The sequence below is a fragment of the Tachypleus tridentatus genome, chromosome 1, assembly GCF_004210375.1.
Source record: "Tachypleus tridentatus isolate NWPU-2018 chromosome 1, ASM421037v1, whole genome shotgun sequence".
NCBI lineage: Eukaryota > Metazoa > Arthropoda > Merostomata > Xiphosura > Limulidae > Tachypleus > Tachypleus tridentatus.
Genome location: NC_134825.1, coordinates 132999771 through 133019588, shown reverse-complemented (window position 1 = coordinate 133019588; position 19818 = coordinate 132999771). Strand labels below are relative to the sequence as shown.

Here is a 19818-nt window from a genome sequence, read left to right as displayed (position 1 = left end):
TTCTGAAGGGATACAACAAGAAAAATATGTTAGGGAGCTGAGTTACTCAGAAACACTGATCAAATGTGGAAAATAAAAATAACTTATTAAATATTCAAGAAAAATATGCTCATTATAGAAAGAAAAGGGCAACTAACAAAGGATTTAAGAATAAATAATGGACAGTGGGTAAAAGTGTCAGAGAACAACAATTGGGATGATGTTACTACTACTCTTTCCAAAGGAAATAATTGTGCTGATAATTATAGGCCTATTAGGAAATAAAGTTCATAAAAAAAGTTGGTTAATTGAAAAAAGTAGAGAATTGTTATAAATCAAAATAGATTAATATCGTAAGTGAGGCACCTCAGCCTAAGAGCCTTTGCTCGTTTTAATTTAAATTTATGACAGATGAAGGAATGGTCAATAAAATACTTAAACCAAGGGATTGGCGTGTAACTAGATGCGAGGAGGAGAATAATGCTTTACAAAGAGATATAAATCATTTAATGAGTTGGGTTTAAGTTATAATAAATCCAAGACAACGAATATGGGTTATCATAATTTGAATTATAAGTATAATACAGATGGGAATAACCTTAACAGTGTCATAGAAGAAAAGGATCATGGTGTAATGGTTGATCAGTTTCTTGAGCCATCCAAGCAGTGTGCTATTGCTAGTGGCACAGCAAATAGAATTTTAGTTTGTATCTAAAGAAATATTAAATGCAAGTCTGAAGAGGTTGTAACTTCACTGCATGAGTCACTGGTTAGGCAACATCTGGAATATTGTGTTCAGTCCTTGGCTTCTAACCTTAGGAAAGACATTGAATTGTTGGAATAAGTTCAGAGGAGAGCTATTATGATGATAATTGGGATGGAAAAGTAGTCAGGTAGTCATACGAGGAGACGTTAAGACCTTGTTTTCTCTTAAAAAACAAAAAGGATTAGAGAGGATCTGATTGAAGTGTTCAAGATTGTTAAAGGAATTGACAGTATTGATGTATCATCTTTTTTTATACTTAATGGTGAAAACAGTAGGATTAAAGACACATCAAATCACCTTAAGATAACAGTTTTATTTTTATAGGGCAGCTGGCCTTTGGAATGAGTTGCTTTCAGATATGGTGAAGATAGTAAATTTAAGTGAGTTTAAGGAAGGGCTTGATAAAATATGAATGATAAAGGCTGGCTTTGAATTTTTTTTTAATAGTTTTAGTTTAGTAGATGGGACAGTCTAAGTAAACTAATAGGTTATTTGTTGTTCCTAAATATTATAATTTTGCCAAAACATTTTTACATCACACAACTTAAAAATTAATTAATTTGATCAATGGGCATTTACAAGTTATTTTGAGTTAAACATTTTCTTGGCTTTGAATGAGATTACATAGTTGAAGAAACAATATTCAAATTTCAAAACACACTGGCACATTTTTGAGCTTGAACTTTGCCACAGAAACCACAAAATCTGGTTAATGACATACAGAAACACAAAATGACATATTTGTATACATTATACGTCAAAAATAATTCACATGATCTGTTCAACTGAATATAAAATCAGCAAAAAAATGTACAATTACTTTTGTTTGATAATTAACAGTTGACTTTTCATATAAACAGTGAAATTTTATACAATTATGGAATTCTATTCATATTTGTTTTCAAGCTCATAACAAATTATGCTGAGTACCTTGCAACATTAATAAATCAGATTAAACTTGACTACAACAATGAATCCTTACACAAATCTGATAAGGCAGTTTCTATTGGAAATGCTGCCTTCAAGATATTCTGGCTTGATGTATTTGACAAGTATATTTTTAACTTGTGTAATCAGAGTTCTATGCATAATGTGTGTGCAAGGTTCTTCTCTTTGCAATATCAAATTGGCTTGCTCAAATAGAGGAATTGCAGACTGAAGAAAAATACAAAATAACAAGTTCATTTTGTTGTCCAAGAAAACTGTTAACTTATCTAACTTGCTCTGCACATAACGTTTCTTGGTTACTTCCTTGCTAGCTTTTATTTTCTTCTTTTTTCATTGATTGTCTTTTCTTTAGTTCAAGGTCAGACTGCCTAAACATATATTGAGTTGTATCAAATGTTTCTTTGTCTGCTTTTGGAGACTGTTGTCTTGTGTCCCTGTGTGGCTGAGAGGATATCCTGACTGTTCAAGTCTTGCTGCCTGACTGAGCTGCACGTTTAGATCCTTTTGAATCTAGTTTTTCCTTTTCACAATGAAAATACTTCTTCAATGGTTTCCACATGTCCAATATTCTGTTGAGGCACACCCCAAGTGATAGCCATCTTGTGTTAACAAGTTGTAGAATTTTTCTTGTTTCTTTGTCATACATTCCTTGAAACTCTTTGAAATGTTGTTTTCTGCTAGCACTTTTGTCCAGAAAATAGTATATATCTACCAATATATCAGAAACTGGGCAGGGCAGTTCTTTGGAAGCTTTCTGGGCAACAATATTCATGGGGTGACAGGCACAGCCCATGAAGTAAATGCTAGGCTGTCGTCTTGAGATGTGTCCCATCACACCTTTACCTATACCAGACATAACTGAGGCATTGTCTGAAGAAAAACTTAAACAGTTTTCCCATGGAATTTTCCTCTTTGTCAGTTCATGGTCCAAAAGCTTGAAAATATTCTCTTCCGTAAAAGCTTCTTTCCATTCCACCATTGTAAAAAGAGAACAAACAATTTTTCCAAGCAAAGGGTCAAAATATCATACAACCACTGGATACAGTTTTGAGTCATCCATGTCTGTGGATCCATCTGTGGCTAAACTGTAAACACTGTTAGTAAGTATCCTTGAATTCATTGTCATCTTCACAACCCAACATTTGTACAATAGCTGTAGTTTTGGTTCTAGCACAGCCATATTTTTTTGTTATATCAGAGTCTAAGAACATTTTTCTGAATAGATGTCCTGCATGATCAGCTACAGCTAGGAGTAAATTATGAGCAATGACGAATTGCGTGAACATCACTTCTGCATTCTTACTCATAAATGTCGTTATCTGCATCCTTTTTTGTCTTCACCTAAGCCTTTTGTTGGTGAGATGATGATTTTGTATGTCTGGAACACTAATTTATCCCGCCATGCACCACAGAAAAAAATCGATGTGACAAACTGTACAAAACGCATGACTGTCACTGACTTTTGATGCAATGACCAGATATTTTGCACTATACTCTTTCCTAAATTTTTGATTCACAGTTTTAGTCCTTTTAGATTTGCCAGAAACAAGACAATCTGGTGAACAAGGCCGCAGTTTTTTCCATCTTGTAAGCAATCACATTGGTGTTTCTATACCACTTAGAAAACGAGAAATACCCATCTACGCGAGCGCTGATTAGCTGACAAGCACTGATGACGTAACTATGGATTCCCCCCTCATACCCAATATGGAGAAGCACCACACTCAAACTATTGGTAGACATTGGAGATACAAATATTTGTTATTATTTCAAGCACAAACATGATTATTGCAAGTAGCCATTTGTACTATATCTTTTAATTATTATCAAAATTTATTTGTATCACACTAGAAATTTTCTTTGCACCCCTTTCAAGCCTTTATCACTTTATTGTATAGGCCTATATAATATATAATACTTTGGGAGTTGAAACAAGTCATAATATTTGTCTGTATGAGCACATAGTCGTAACGTATACACCAAAATCATAATGATTAAGCTCAAATCGTAATGGTTGGCACCTCTGCTTTTCCACTCTACTATAAGATTTGCTAATTAAGATGTGATGTGTATGTACAACACTGATGAACTTTTTATATGTTAATCTTAGATATATTTGAAAATAAAACAAATATAAATATCATTATACACAAGTACTAATACATGTTTACAGTACATTACTGTTAAACTAGTTCAAAGCTTAATGATAAAGTACAACATGTAACTCACCCATTTGAGCATGCACTGCCAGCTTGTTTGGCTAACTTTGTTAATAGTTTTGACTGAGCTTCTTCAATCACTGATCTAAATCAAAGTAAATACAACTTTAGTTTTGTTTTGGTACTTTGATAATCATGCCCAAAAACTACAAATTAAAATTTAAAAAAAAATTATCAAAAGCATTATTAAATACTTTCAAACAATTTCAGTCTGGTAACCATATAAACATCTGAAACTTTAAGTGGTCTTGAAATGGTTACAATATTATATAAATATTAATATTGTAACACACTGTTATTAACAGACTTGTTACATCAGTAAGCCTACATTTAAAAACATACATTTGTCATTAATGTAAAAATATTAAATAATTTCAAACTCAGTAAGACCAAATCATAGGCTTAATTCTTTCAATGATATAAATAAAGCTGAAAATTATCATCATTTCACTTTAGATTAAAAAATTAATAAGTTAGTTCTCCAATGTATATGGATGACTTGTAGAGAAGTTTGATTATTGCTCTTCCTTCTTCACTTAGTGATGAAATACTGTTGCTTAACATAAATATTAACCACAAGACTATTCCTGATGTCAGAAAAACACATACATTCAACATGTCTTCGTAAAAACAAAAACCCTACAACCTGAGCACTTTCAAAAGGTGGACCTTTCTTCTTCAGAAAAATAATAAATGGCATTACATTGTATTGCTCATTCATGAGCAATACAATCATTGATAATCTTGATAAACATTTATCTAGTAGTCCAGCAAGTGATTTTTCTATTTGAGATTTTTTTTTTAACATGGTCTAACATAAAATAATCAAGTTAAGTGAAAAGTACTTCACAATTTTATTCTTTCCAATTTATAAAATATTTGGATTAATTCTTACTGGAGGATTTGTCCCTTATATACCAACTGGGATTTTAACGCTGTAATAAGTTTAGATAACAATGTGCATATATCCCCCTCCCCTCTAAGTCAAATACACATCCCAATGAAATTATGCAAGCTAAAATAGCATAAAATGATTTCCAGTAAACAGAAACTAGAATATGCTGCCCTTTTTAAATCTCATGCTTTAGATGTACAGATGTTTCCCAATTGGCAAAATGTAATGAAAAAAACTCTGATTGCTTAAATGCAACTAATATGATATATTGATAAAAATGTATCATGACATTTGAACAGATAAGTATTTGAGTTCTTACTAGGACTATTATATTTTTTACTTATATTCAACTTAAAATAAAACATTACATTCAAATTTCTAGTATGAAATTCATCACAGCTTTACTTGATATTACAATGTGTTACTGTATCAGTACTCTGCTAGAAATGCTGAAATAACAGATCTGCAAATTTAAACTTTATAAAAGTTGTTTGGATTTTAATACTAGATTTTCCATAATTCAACTATGCAGATTTCAAAAATAATGTTCATTTTATTCTATGACAAAGATATTTTACAAATCAGGAAAAACACTTTTTCACTTAGATCAAACTATTATTTCATTTACCACAACAAAAAATGTTTTATTAGTATCTTTGTTAACAAAAATACAAAAAAGCCAAAGAAAATGGAAAAACACTGATGTCAAATGAATATGCATCCTCATTCACTCTGATTTTTTTTTGTGAAGTCTATGCCTTTTGGTCTCAAACTACACGCTGTGGTCTTGCTTTTATGTTTTGCATCTGGAGCATCTTTTCTTAATGGCCGGTAATAATCAGCCCTTCCCTGATACCTCCCCCTCTCTACTTCACTGATGTTTTGATGCAACCCTTCCCCTTGTTATCTGCTGACAGCACTGAGTTTTCAGGGAATATGTGTGTCTGAAATATGAATTTTCAAGCTCATATTGCAACCCAATCTTTTGAATTTATTTAGCACATTATTGAGAATATTTTCATAATTTGGACCCTTGTTGTTACCTAAAAATTTGTCAATAACATCTTAAGTTGTTTTTTTTCAACTTTTCTCACTGTCCTTTCAAGCTGTTCATCCAAAGTTAATTTCCTAATCCAAGGCCCAACAAAACTACCTTCTCTGAGTTTCACTTCTGCAAGAGCTGGGAAGTGCCCACAGATATTTGAAACAGTTGCCATCTTTGCCTGAGGCCTTTACAAACTGCTTCATTAAGTCCACATTCTATGGCTTGAATTCAATCCTGGTATCAGGCTGACTTTGTGTAGCCACTACTTTTTTATCCAGTACCTATTTCATGCTCTGCTCTCCCATTCACACAAAAACATGGAAAGCTTGTTTAACTTGATTTTTGACCCAACAACATACAAAGGACTTTTAAGTCTCCACAAATTAGCTAACCATGTTCACTGTATTCAACTTTATTAAGAAGAAATTTGAGATTTTTGTACATTTCCTTCTAGTGAAGTAAATGGGCAATAGGAACAGTTCTTACCATTACAAAGGAGAACACTTTTTAAGACTTATTTTGGAAAAATCAATGAACAACTGCCACTCACTTGATTCATATACTGCATCTCTTAGCATTGTTATTAATTCAGCTATATTGTTATAATAAAGCAGTAAACCTTTTGGCAAAAAGTATGGTATATAGGTAAACTTTTTCTCACAATTTTTGTACCAGTAAAATGGTGTCCCTGGAGAAAGTAAGTTCTTAGCCCTAAGTATGAACCTCAACAAATCTCTTTAGAATCTTTTGGAAAGCCCAAGTCTCTTACCAAATCATTAAGTTCACCTTGTGTGAAAAGCTGTGATTCAACAGACATTTCAGGTTGAAAATAAACCCCATAATCACTTCTACTGACACAAGATTCAGAATGAGATTAAACTGTATCAAGAGTCTCCAGTGGAGTAGGTACATCAGGTGCATGAACAACAGGTATTATAGCAGTTACCTTTTTATTTCAAGTATTGTAGTCTTGCATGTTACATTAGCTAAAACAGCAGTCATCTTCAAGGTTTATAAGCTCATGCCAGACCACTGAAATTTGAAAAGGCAAAGACTCTTTCAAAAATATCTTTTGTCCATTGTTTTCACTCTCCAACACAAATGTTGAAAAACTTGTATGTAGCCCTTGATTTGTTCTGATCTCAAAGTTTTATTCCAAAATATATGTTAAAAAAAAAACTTTTTTGACAAATTCTGTAACATTTTCCCTTTGTTTTGTTAGAAACAATTTACCACAAATAACTGAATATTTTTAGGTCATTTACACAATTTGCATTGTCTTCATCTTCACATTCAAAATTTTTTGGGGCAAATACATTTTTTTACACTTTTGGTTTTTAAGTTAAATAATTTGAGAGAAACTCAAAAATTCAATTACTTTTATCAAATGTTGTCTGAAAAGAAATAAGTTATTACTTTATCAATTCAAAAAAACAATTAGACACTTCCACTTGTAGAGAGTTACATATTTCCATTGCAACTTGCATTAACTCTTTCTATACATACAACCTTTTACAATGCTACATTCAGATTTTAATTAAATCTTATTACTGATGTATGTCAGTAAACTTGGCAGGTAAAAATTGGTAATATAAAAATTTGGTATTATAATCCAAGTTTTTCTTAAATTAAAAAAACAACAACTCAAACTTGATATTTTTATGTGATACTTCTAAGCTCCAAATCCTTCACTTCAAAATATTTTAATTTCTAAATAGAAACACAAACTATGTGTAATTATAAGCAATAATTTAATATATGAATCTCTTACCTCCTTTATTTCCTGGGGTACTAACAAATTTGTAAAATCCTCCAGAGAAGCACACCTCCCTCTCTGGTTTACTGGTTAACTTTACATGGCTAATGGACATGTTTATAATCAATAGAATGAGAGGGTATTCTTCTATATCATGCTTAGAGCCATCTTTTCTAATTTTGAAATGAATACTCACACTTGATAGATCTATCCTATCAAATGATCACAGTATTACTGCTCTGAATATCTAACCAATTTTTCGTCTTTTTATACTTACTCAGAAAACTAGATAAATTATAGCAGTTTTGTGAAATAAAATGCATATTTAAAAAAACTGCATGAAATTAACATTTTCCTTAACCAAAAATATATTTCCAATAGACAATTACCTTCTCACAAAAAGCTTCCTGAGCTTACAGCACCCTCTACTGGTGCAAATTTTCACTTTTCACTAGCCTTGATATTCCCACTTCTTTCTGTATACTAACATGTAAATTATTATGTAGCTACCCTCCACTAACAATGTTACAACATTACCTCTATCCTAACTAGTGCCCTCTCTGGTCTTGCAGCTGTTAACCACATCAAGATCAGTCAGATCATACCAAACCACACTGGAAATGGGGAGGATGGATGGGAAACGTGAGAGAAGACAAGTATTTATAAGAAATTTATTTACAATTTAAGAAAATGCTAACTTCCAAAAATCTAGAAGCCCACACAGAACCAGTGTATGGCTGGTGAGATGATTACCCATTAGGAAGTGACTAAAGAAAAACAATAAGGTGAGAAAAGGAATTAAAAATCAACACCTAAGGGAGGCTGCACCACTTCTGAGCTAGATATATTCTTTGCCCTTTAGTAATGTGTTGCCAACATAGGATGCAAATGTAGAGGTACCACAAGAAAAAACAAGAGAGAATCTTCATTAGCCACAGCTGTAATTGAACCTCAAATAAGTCAAAAGATAGAGCCATAAGCTAAAAATATGTACTTAAAATAAAAAAACTCAAGAGTCATTTTATGATTCACTATGTTGTGGCTAATTACAGAAATGCCCCCCAGTGGCTCAGCGGTATGTCTGCGGACTTTCCACGTTAAAAACTGGGTTTCAATACCCGTGGTGGGCAGAGCACAGATAGCCCATTGTGGAGCTTTGTGCTTAATTTGAAACAACAACAATTACAGAAATAATTGTTCCTACTGGTATAGAGTAGCAAGGACATGACAAATTTTTAATAGGAGTTCAACCAACACTTGGTATCATCTAGATTTGTACACCAGGTCCACAGTAGGAAAAGACCTCTACCTTTCACCTCAAAAACAGAAGCTTTTGTATCAAGAACCTACTTCTGTATGCACAAATCTCCAACACAACCAACATCAGATCCACTGGGAACTGACATTCAGCAGATGGTAAGAAGGTGAAGGGCAGAGATGGGTGTTCTATTCTGGTCTAAGACCTGGTAGCATTTGTAATTTTGTTACCATAAACAGGATTCCATGCATCTCAACCAACTATGACCAACACCATATCCACTTATAACTGATTTCCAGAGGGCAGTAGAAAGAAGAAATGCTATTTTGGGTAACCTCTTCAGTCAAAACCTTGGGGCATTAGGAATTTATCATCCATTCAGCAGTAGGAGAATGGTACCATCCAAAAAACATATGAAGACTTGTGTAGATGGTGGGCTCCAGCCAACATCTTACAACCAGGAACTGGCATCTCACAGACTTTAGGAAAGAGAATGCCCTAGCCAGAAGGGAAAAATGCAATGATTTGGCAGAGTGCTACGTCTAGCAGAATCTGGAAGCATACACAAGATCCCTGGTGAGAAAGGCATCACACCATCTACATCAGCAGACTGCCACCACCCTACTCTAAATTGAGTGGTAATGTGCACACTTAGGAGTACAGGGTTCCATAATCCACCATACTAGCAGCTAGGAAATGGTAAGTAGCAAGCACTCCCATATTCTACTAGAAGGAAAAGGAAATAACATGTTGGAAAGTCAGGAGAAACGCAGCAACAAAAACAGTACAATGGGTGACCACAATAACCTATTTTAAAAAAACAGAAAATCAATTCCACAGTAGTAACTGCTTTAATACCAGAGATTATCAGAGATGAGCATTAATTTGTGTCTGCTTTACACATATTAGTCCACGAGTGTACAGTCCAGGATAAAGATACTTATGAATTAACAGATCACAAGGGATACCTATGTGTGGTCTTGCAGAACACTACATTTCAACAGCATGTGTAGCAATAACCAGGTAATGTGTTATGATTTTGTATTTCAATACACAGAGAACATGTTGAGAGAATTGACCAAAGAATACCTGGTGGCATCTTGAACTGTACATCAGATCTGCAGTAGAAAAAAGTTTCAAGTTACAGAAATCTAGCATGGTATATGATGACACGTCATCCAGTGCAGATTTTAGACTATGTACACCTGACCAAGCAGCACTCGCCACAGAGGAGTATCCAGATGTGTGATAAAGGCCCCAGCAAAGAAAAAGAAAACAGAGTACTTACCACCAACAAATACAGAGATATAGCATTAACGACATTTATCTAGGGAAGATGAAAATGTGCAACCAGAAATATGGGAAATTGATGGTTGGTTGGTTGGTTAATTTGGTGTTTTATGGCACAAAGCAACTAGGCTAACTGTGCCAAACATCCAGTAAAAAAGTTAAGTAAATTTAGAAAAATTCATAAAAGGAAATTAAAGTAAAACAAAACAAAGTTTAAAACATAAATAGGATAAAACCAATGTTCACATCTAGTTTACAGCGTTAAGAGAAAAACTTCAGTAACACAAGTTGTAAAGGAAATTCTGTAGCATAATTGTAATTATCATAACTCACCAGGAAGACTAACAAAAACCACCTTTAAAGCCAATGTCTTGGCAGAGCCATAGACCAGTGATCCATAGTCGAGTTACGATCAAATAAGAGCATGATATACGTGTAGAATAAAATGTCGATCCACTCCCCAAGTGTTAAAAGAAAGAGCATGGGGGATGTTCAGTGCTCTTATACATATGACCCATAGCTGCTTGATGTGTGGTATAAAGGTCAGCTTACAGTCAAAGATTAGCCCCAAGAACTTTGTCTTAAAAACCAATGGCAGCACAACTTCACCAATACAGAGTTCAGAATCAGGATGAATACCCTGTTAACAGCAAAAGTGTATGGAAACGGTTTTAGAGAGAGAGAGAGAGAGAAGTTAAAGCCATTTGCTGTGTTTCACTTCAGTCAACAATTGAGGGCAGTCTGTAGCTGCTGCTCAACATACCTCATGTTTGATGACTGACATGAGATGTGAAAGTCATTGAAATAGAGCCCGTTTGCAACAATAAGAGGGAGTTGTTCAGTGATGGCATTAATCTTTATACTGAAAAGTGTGACTCAAAACACAGACCTGAGGGACTCCAAGATCCTGTAGAAAAGAACAGAAAAGTGTCAAACCCACAAGACCTTGGAATATCCTGTCCATTAAAATTTTTTTAATAAAAATGAGCAAATGGCCCCATAACCTATATATATGGAAGTTTCATAAAATGCCATAGCTCCATGTTCTACCATACGACTTCTCAATGTCAAAGAATATTGATACAAGATGCCGTCGTTTGAGAAAAACTTCTCTGATCGACGTTTCAAGTCGAATCAGGTGGTACATGGTGGAGCGCTGTCATATGAACCCAAACTAGCTGGGTGAGAGGAGATTGTATGATTTGAGGAACCAAACAAGATGAGCATTAACCATCCTCTCTAAGGTCTTACAGGGACAGCTTGTCAAAGCAATTGGATGGTATTTTCAAAGAATCTTAGAATCTTTAGTAGACTTAGAAAAGGGTATGACAACAACCTTGTGCCGAGCATCAGGAAAAACATCCTCCTGCCAGATCTTGTTAAAAACAATCAGAAGAGTAGCAAGAGAAACAGGAGATAGATGGTGTAGCATTTCATAGTGTACATCATCAGGTCCGACAGATGTACTGCCAGACCGATGAAGGGCCTGTATGATTTCCACCAGTGTAAAGAGATGATTAAAGCAATAGAGACAATCAGCTTGAAAGGAAAGAGGTGATCGCTCTGCCCGAGTCTTGATGGCTAAGAAGGTAGAGGAAGATGCAGAATTTCTGGATATCTAGCAAAAGCTTTCATCTAGAGTACTGGCGATGTCCCAGGTATCAGCTACTTTCTGACCATCAGAAAGCAAGATTGAGAAAGAGATAGAATTATATTGCCCACTGATCTTTTGAATCTTGTCCAATATGACTTTGGAACTGGTGGTAGAAAATATGCTGTTTGTGAACTTAATCCAAGATTCCTTCTGGCTTTGACGTCTTACCCACCGAGCATGTGCATGGGCCTGCTGGAAAGCGATGGGGTGCGAGAGTGTGGGATACCTATGAAAAGTATCCCAGGTCCATCAGAATGAGGACAATGGTCAGCATCATAATTCCATCTTTGCGAGTGGAGATATGCCTCACTGCAGAAACTGAGTGGAAAAACCAGCGAGAATTTCTAACTCTGGGACGTTCTTCAAACCCCTCTCAACAATAGCTCCTCAAGACGAATTCAAAGTAGCATGAGGTGTAACCTCAATAGGTATATCTCCAAATCACCTTTGAATGCAAGAGGAGTTCACTGTGTTGAGATGTTGATGCTGCCACCAATATGTCACCAGAATAAAGCTTCTTTACTGACTTTGGAGAGCCAGTAAGTCCCTCTAGTCTTTTCTGAATGAAAAAGCGAGACATCTGCCCTAAAGATTTGTCTGAAAGAGAGTGTAGTATAAGAAAATGAGGTACAACAGGTGTTACAGATGTTTAATATTGCTGCTCAGAACCTTTGAGATGTTGTTGTTTACCTACAGACTGTTTTTTCATTATTTTATTTAAGTTTCTATTTGGAGGATCCATAATAATAATAATAATAAAAAAAGGAATATTTCAGTGTCCACTGACCCCACCCACCATGAAGCCCTATGACAGAACGCACTACAATGCCAAACACCAGCGTCAGATATAATGTCCACAACACCTGTTGAGAACATCCAACACTGGTACTTGGTTGACCCTTGCCCATGTGGACCAGCCAATTGACCCAAGGGGGGCCACCCCAAAGCTGCCCATCTACAGGAATTGAAGGCCAAAGTGGTGTGTTAGGGTTGGACTCCTCAACTTCCAAGATCCTCTCCTCCCCTTCACAGGTCGTCACGCACTGCAAATACGTGGGATGTTTAGATCCCAGAGGAGGTAAACTGAAAAAACAGAACCTTCCCTGGGAGGGCTCCTCACCACGTACAGGAATCAACACCGAGGAGGAAATTGATGGATTTGATTGGAAGAAAACAAGAAAAAAGCAGTAATGAATTGGAGAAAGGTAAGAAAAGTGCCAGGTTAATTAACAGGCAAATTTAACCTGGAAGGTTAATGGAAAATGGTCATGGGAGAGTTGAGGATTTCATGGAAAAACATAAATGAACTCAGGAATCATGAAAAGGACAGTACAATTTGTCACACACCAAAGAATCTTGACTGGGCAAAGGAGACAGATGGGATCGGAACTGTCAATAAAGGAATAAAGGATCGATCAGGAAAAAAAAGAAAAAAGAACACAAGAACTAAGGAAACAAAACTGCAGGGAATATCAAATGCATCAGAACAACAATGTTTGCATGCCAACAATAACTTCAAGGAAAAGTGATATATAGAACACAAAGATAAAAGGTCCAATGGAGGACATGGAATAGTACAGAGGCTCACACAGTGTTACTAATCCAAATGGAAAGTAGGACAGAGAAGACAGAGAAAATGTAAGGAATGAAACAACATGGATAATATTGACAACTGGAAAATACAAGTTGGTCAACTTAAAAGTGGCAGACAATGCTACTCTATAGCCCACAATAAGAATTTAGGAAATCAATGTAAGTTATGTGTTTTTCATTCTAGAATTAACATAGATAAAATGATAATATAAATGTTTGGACTAAATAGTTTAAATTTCATAACCTTATACATTTATATAGATTTATTATATTGACCTAGAAGCTATGATTGGCTAACAATACAGAAGTTACAATGATGCAGCCCACTTGCACTTGTGTTACTGTATCCAATAATAACCTTTAGTTTTTACAAAGTGACCTGTCTCAGCTATGTTACAGTGGACTAGGATTTGGTAAAATTGTCACATTTCAATTATTATAAATTGTATATGTATATAGATTATTATTATTTAAAAACAAGTTTTTTAACTTATTTTTCTTGAAACATAGAATGTAAATCAGAAAATAAAGTGTATAAATATCTCTTCTAGTTACAACCTTTGTACACATCATAGCTTGCTAAGCCTTATGAAATTTTGCATGTGAAGGATGCAAAATGAAAATTTGTTTATGTTTTATATATGCAAATAAATATCCAAAAAAATCATAAAGTACTTCATCAATGTCATAGAATTCCATTATAATTTATCAAGTTTAATATCTATACAGCATTTCCATCTTAAAAAAATATGAAATCACAAACAGACTAAAGATTCAGTTTGATAGCTTGAAGATTTGTTTCAAGAGAAAGAGATGACACCATTACATTTGAAAATGGGTGAGAAAATCACTTTGGGAACATTTTGACCTGTCTTGAAAAGGTTAAAACTTTTCAAATGACTTGAATTGAATTACATTTGGAAAATGGCAACAGACAAAACAATTAAAGAATTGATGCACTAGGGTAAGATATAGGAGAAATTAAAAACATGTTGACGACTAGTACATTAAGGTCTCTGTGAATCATGAAAGAACCACGGAGTCCTGCATGGTTTTTATGCTGGCTTTTAATGATTCAAGATAGGTTACACTGTGAAACTTTAATAATATAAAAATTTAAAAGTAAAATTACTGATTCTGAAAAATTGCATCATGGTAACTTCAAATGATTTTTAATTCCTCAATGTGGATTCTTACTCAAAACTCATTAACATATTAAACGAGTGCTCGTTTTTTGACATTAAGCACAAAGCTTAATGGGCTGTCTTTGCTCTGCTCACCACAGGTATCAAAACCCAGTTTCTAGTGCTGTGAGTTTGCAGACATAGCTGAGGGGTAATGAGTGCTAAACAGTTGTTACTAAATTACTTTTTAACCCATTTACTGAAGCTGCTACACATTTAGATTTTTACTTTTAAAAATTATCATGCAAGGCTTTGGATCAGAAATATTTGTGGTAATGTTGTTTGCTGACATTCTGCTATATACTGCCTTACAGTATGTTAATTATTTCCATCTTCTATGTGTCAGCTTCTCTCTAGATATCAGAGGTCTGTATGACATCTTACGTCAGAGCCCTGATCCAGAATATTTTTATGGATTTACTAGATAGCACTGATTCTGACAAATAAAATGCAGTGAACACAAAAAGAAAATTAGAGCCCACAACTGGGTTAACTACTGAAACTACAACAATATTAAAACCTAAATTACACTGAAAACTTCTGACTGGAACAAAAATTATTCACAAGGTCCTAAAATACATTAAAAATGCCAGAGAAAGAGAGAAACAATGAGGCTAAATTGTTTATGATGAGGCTGCACATGTACACGAAAATTCTTAGTACTTATTTCAAGTGATGAGTACAGAAACAAATAGGCTAACGCATTTCACAAAAATCTATTTTGAATTGGTCTGTCTTTGCTACACATAAAACATCTATTCAAGGTACAAAGATTGGATACATTACTGACCGTTTAAAAGTTTCTATTTATTCCATTTACTGAAGAAAACCAAAATCAAAAGTAAAACCAATTACCGTAACAGTGACCTTAATTCATCAAAAAGTAAAAAACAAGTTTTAGATGATAATACCTATGCATGATTTTTCTAAGTCGTAAAATACAATAGAGTTGTAAACTGAAAAAGATTACATTGAAAATATTACACTATTATGATAAATAGCAAATTTTTGAACAATGGTTTGAACAAAAGTTTAAATTCACAGGTTTAAACTAAAACAGTAGTTCCCACATGACAGCTACCAAAAAGCATGGTCTACCTTCAAAAAGTGCTCAGATATCAGATATTTTAACCTGAATATTTAACAAAACTTTACTGACCTTATGGTAAATCATGTCACAGTTAAAGTCTTAACTCAGTGAAATGTTAAATTTAACATAGGTCAAGTCTATTCTATTATTGCATTTGATGGCCTGAATTATAAATTGAATGAAGTACGAATGAGTGCAACTCTCACAGAGGTTAATGTTTTGTATTCTGAGATTATTAGAAGTAATCTTTTGATAGTGGCTAATGTGTGTCAAATTTTGTTTTTTATTAGTACTTTTGCATAGATTTAAAAACAAATTCAGTAAATAAAGGGTATTTACACATAAAGTAACAATTCTTCAAAGTGAAATTATTTTCCTATGGCAGCATGAGTATCAAAGTTAACTATGTTACATTTTGAATACTCTTCCTGAAAGTTAATTCCATTATACATTTCATACAAATTTACATTATTGGTTAAACTATTCTTTCTTTTATGCTATTTTCAATTAGTTAGTTACAGCCGATATTCAACATTCTTTACCATAAAGTTTAAAACAAAATTTGACAACTTACCTCTCTCTGAAAAAGTCTGCTAATTCTTTACTAGCAGTTTGACCATATTTCATGTTATGGTATAAAACATCAAATCCATTGTTTTTCTCACCCTAAAAATAATTCAAATTAATGAAAAACTTTAAAATTGAAAAATCACAGAAAAATATAACAGTTGATTACATTGTTGTAATATGAATAGTTTGCACCACATGGAAATTTATTGAGTATGAGAAACTATTAGGTATATATTACCATTCAAGCATATTACATAACAAACCAAAACATTTTCTAGGCATATATAATAAAAACTAAAATAAGTTACAATAACTATCTGTACTGAAACTGGTATGTGATGAGGTCTACCACTATTGTACCCAAAATAAATGATACACGTATGTTTTTTTTTAACATTTGATATCTGTGGGGAAATAGTAAAATACCAATCTGATTTCTAACTTCACGTCTTACTACTAAACATAAAGTGCTTTTGTGGATATCTTTTGTCTCTTCTTTACTTCACATAATAAGGCAAAAAAACACTGTTAACAGCTATGTTCACTGTCTAAAATCTCTTTGAAAAAATACTATGTACAAAAATAAGACATTTAAGCACTCACAACGTAATGAAAAGTAGGCTTAAAGGTTAATACTAAGCTTAAAGTGAGACCTAGAATGAACTGATAAATTATGTATGTTATTCTCAAAAAATTATTGTTATTGAATGTATGTATGTATGTCACTATTTATTCAATTAATTCTAGAAACTAGCCCTAGATTACAGAATAATCAATGACAACAATAAGTTGCATATACATTGTACAAGTTACAATACCAAATTTACTGACAAGCTTCATTTTACAAGACTTGCAGTTGTCACACTGGTTCATACTGGTTTTTGGAATTTTTATTCTTCCATTACATGTTTGTTCATAATTTATTTTTTGCAATGTAAATAGATTATTTCATAAAAACATGATTTGTGTATACAAAAAAACCAAAAAACATGAATATCTAATATTTTTCTCGTATATCACATTCCACAACTTGTGACGTGGTTATCACAATCTTAGTTTAGTATGTAGAAACTTGACGATAAACAGTACACACCATATGAAAAATGCAATGTAATCTTAAAAACAATATTTTAAAATTACATAATTCCTAAATAATAGTAGTTCATGTGAATCTACTGATTAAATAGCTGAACATTGATTTCAATAGCTTAGAAAGTATTACCAGACACAATTTACTCTACTAACCAAAGCTATTTTGTGATAAGAAATAAGTGATAAATGTATACTTAATGTTAATTACTTATCTTTCATAATTTGTTATTCTTTATAACAATTAAGAAAGTATAAATAACAATTCCTGATACTGTGTATCATGCTACAGTATTTTATTATCTTTGGGCAAAATGCTTTAAAGCTACTCTTAAAACAATTAAATAATAATAATTTGCAATTAAAGAGCAATAAAAGTACATACTCTTGTTTATAGCCCACCTCAATATAACAAAAACAGTATTCCATATGACTTACATTAACACAGGATGAATGTATTGATCAGATTTGAATAAAAAGTAATTGGTTAATTAAACATACTAAATGAACACAATTACTCCATTACATTTGTTTATTTATTGTACAACAATAAAAATTAATTTTCATTTTCCTTAGTTGCAGGTTTTACTTTCTATTTTATTGCTATAAATACGATTACAAAAATTATCAGTGGATCAGAAGAAAAAGCCCTAAGTATTTTATTGTTGAAATTTAGTAATATAAATTAATCTTCCTATAACAAAAAATAAAAACATGCCAACACAATGTTCTTGAATTCATTCAACTTCCTTTTGTAATATTTAAATCAGCATTATGACATATTATAAATGCACTTGAAAAACTCTAATATGCCCAGAGAGAACTTCTTTTCCCCCTTAGTTTTACCTTTTAAAATGTTGAATCAACAAAAGTTTTTGAAGAAACAGTAACATTTAATTACTAATTTATGAAAAAAAAAACTTAATAAAATAATGTTAAATCATTAAGCTCTATTTCAGGGTTCAAATTTTACTTTTAAACCCACTTGTAAGAAATTGCAAGTGAGTTTAAAAACTACTTGCTAAAATCTTGAATTCACTTACTCTTTTCTCATGTGGCTCTTTGGATGCTCATGTCTTGGAGTAAAAATGTACTATAATGAAGGTGAATATGTTATGTAGATATTAATTCACCCCTTCTTCCACAATTTTGTTTCCATTTATATTATTATGGAATTAAAAATAAATATTATGCCAGGGTACTCACCAATACCTCACTAGAAGTTTTATATGAGAGAAAATGTTAAACCTGAAAGAGGTATTGTTTGTTTACTTTAATTTGACCCTATCTTGTATTAAGAAACATCTCTGATTCTGGATTTGTCACTATACAATAGTATGTGTAAATTTAAAAAAAAAACTACCTCTGACTGGACTGAAAAGAAAATGAAAACAAAATTGCCAAAATAAATGGTACATTCCCCTTCTCACTCTGTGAAGCAAATCCCTATATGAAAGAGTACTTTTCAGTACCATAACAATGCTCTGACCACAACAAACCAAGCATAAGGCACTTACATAATGCATGAGACATTTAGCATATACACATGGGTAGAGACAATAAAAAGAAATCTACCATGCATAAATATACAGGTGGAGATGATGAAGGGTTAAATAGTTGTTGCCTGTGTGTTACTCACTACTAAGGTTTTACAGAATATTTATTGACCGAAATATTAACCAAAATTATATTATTATTTTTATCATTCATATTTAAACTTCACTGGCAAATTCTAATGAAGACAATCATAAACACCCTCATTCTTTCTATTAAAAGATATGAGCAAGCTAAGTACATTCTGTAATTATCAAAACTATGTCACCTTAAATTATTCAATTGAAATTAAAATACTCATTTAAATGACTTTTGCTTTTCATTAATATCTTTTCTAGAACTGACAGACAAAAGCAAACTTGTATTAGGTAGATGTGTTCCAATTCATACAGAATTTAATATATTGTGCATACAGCAACAAAATTATTTGGAACATTCCAATCATTGTGTATATGTATTTTTCTTATAGCAAAGCAACTTCAGGCTATCTGTTGTGTGCAGAATTAAATCCCTGATGTTATCATTGTAAATCTGTAGACTTTCTGCTATCCTAGCATGAAGCATGTTCCAATGAATACACGAATTTATATGCATACATACACAATCGTAATCTAACAGAAACTGGCCATTATGTGAAACAGTTCAAAAATTAGGTTTAATGGTTTTGTATTTTAATATTATTTATTGTCAAACACACAAATACATTCATGGAAAACTATATTGGTAAATATTTTGTCCATATTATGAAAAATCCACCTGTAAATTGCAAGTTACAAAATCTGTTCCCTGTTTGCTACCAAAAACTTAGCAACATATAACTGCATACTAAACCAACAGTCAAGTAGTAGATAATCAGTAGTTCAGAATAATAATATACAAACATGTAATTGTTAATGTTTTTTCTGTTGTTTAGTAGCAAAATGTTTTT

At 32.8% G+C, this 19818-nt stretch overlaps 1 protein-coding gene across 7 annotated transcripts in view; it reads right to left on the bottom strand.

Moving 5' to 3' along the window:
- The window catches only part of LOC143224685 (F-BAR domain only protein 2), a 145708-nt gene that overhangs the window by 116555 nt on the left and 9335 nt on the right, over positions 1-19818 (bottom strand). For all 7 annotated transcript variants that reach the window (XM_076452884.1, XM_076452864.1, XM_076452855.1 and 4 more), the window contains exons 2-3: positions 16252-16343; positions 3923-3997 (exon numbers count right to left, since the gene is read on the bottom strand). In XM_076452884.1, coding sequence (XP_076308999.1) covers positions 3923-3997; positions 16252-16343 — 167 coding nt within the window. The remainder of the gene's footprint in view (positions 1-3922; positions 3998-16251; positions 16344-19818) is intronic.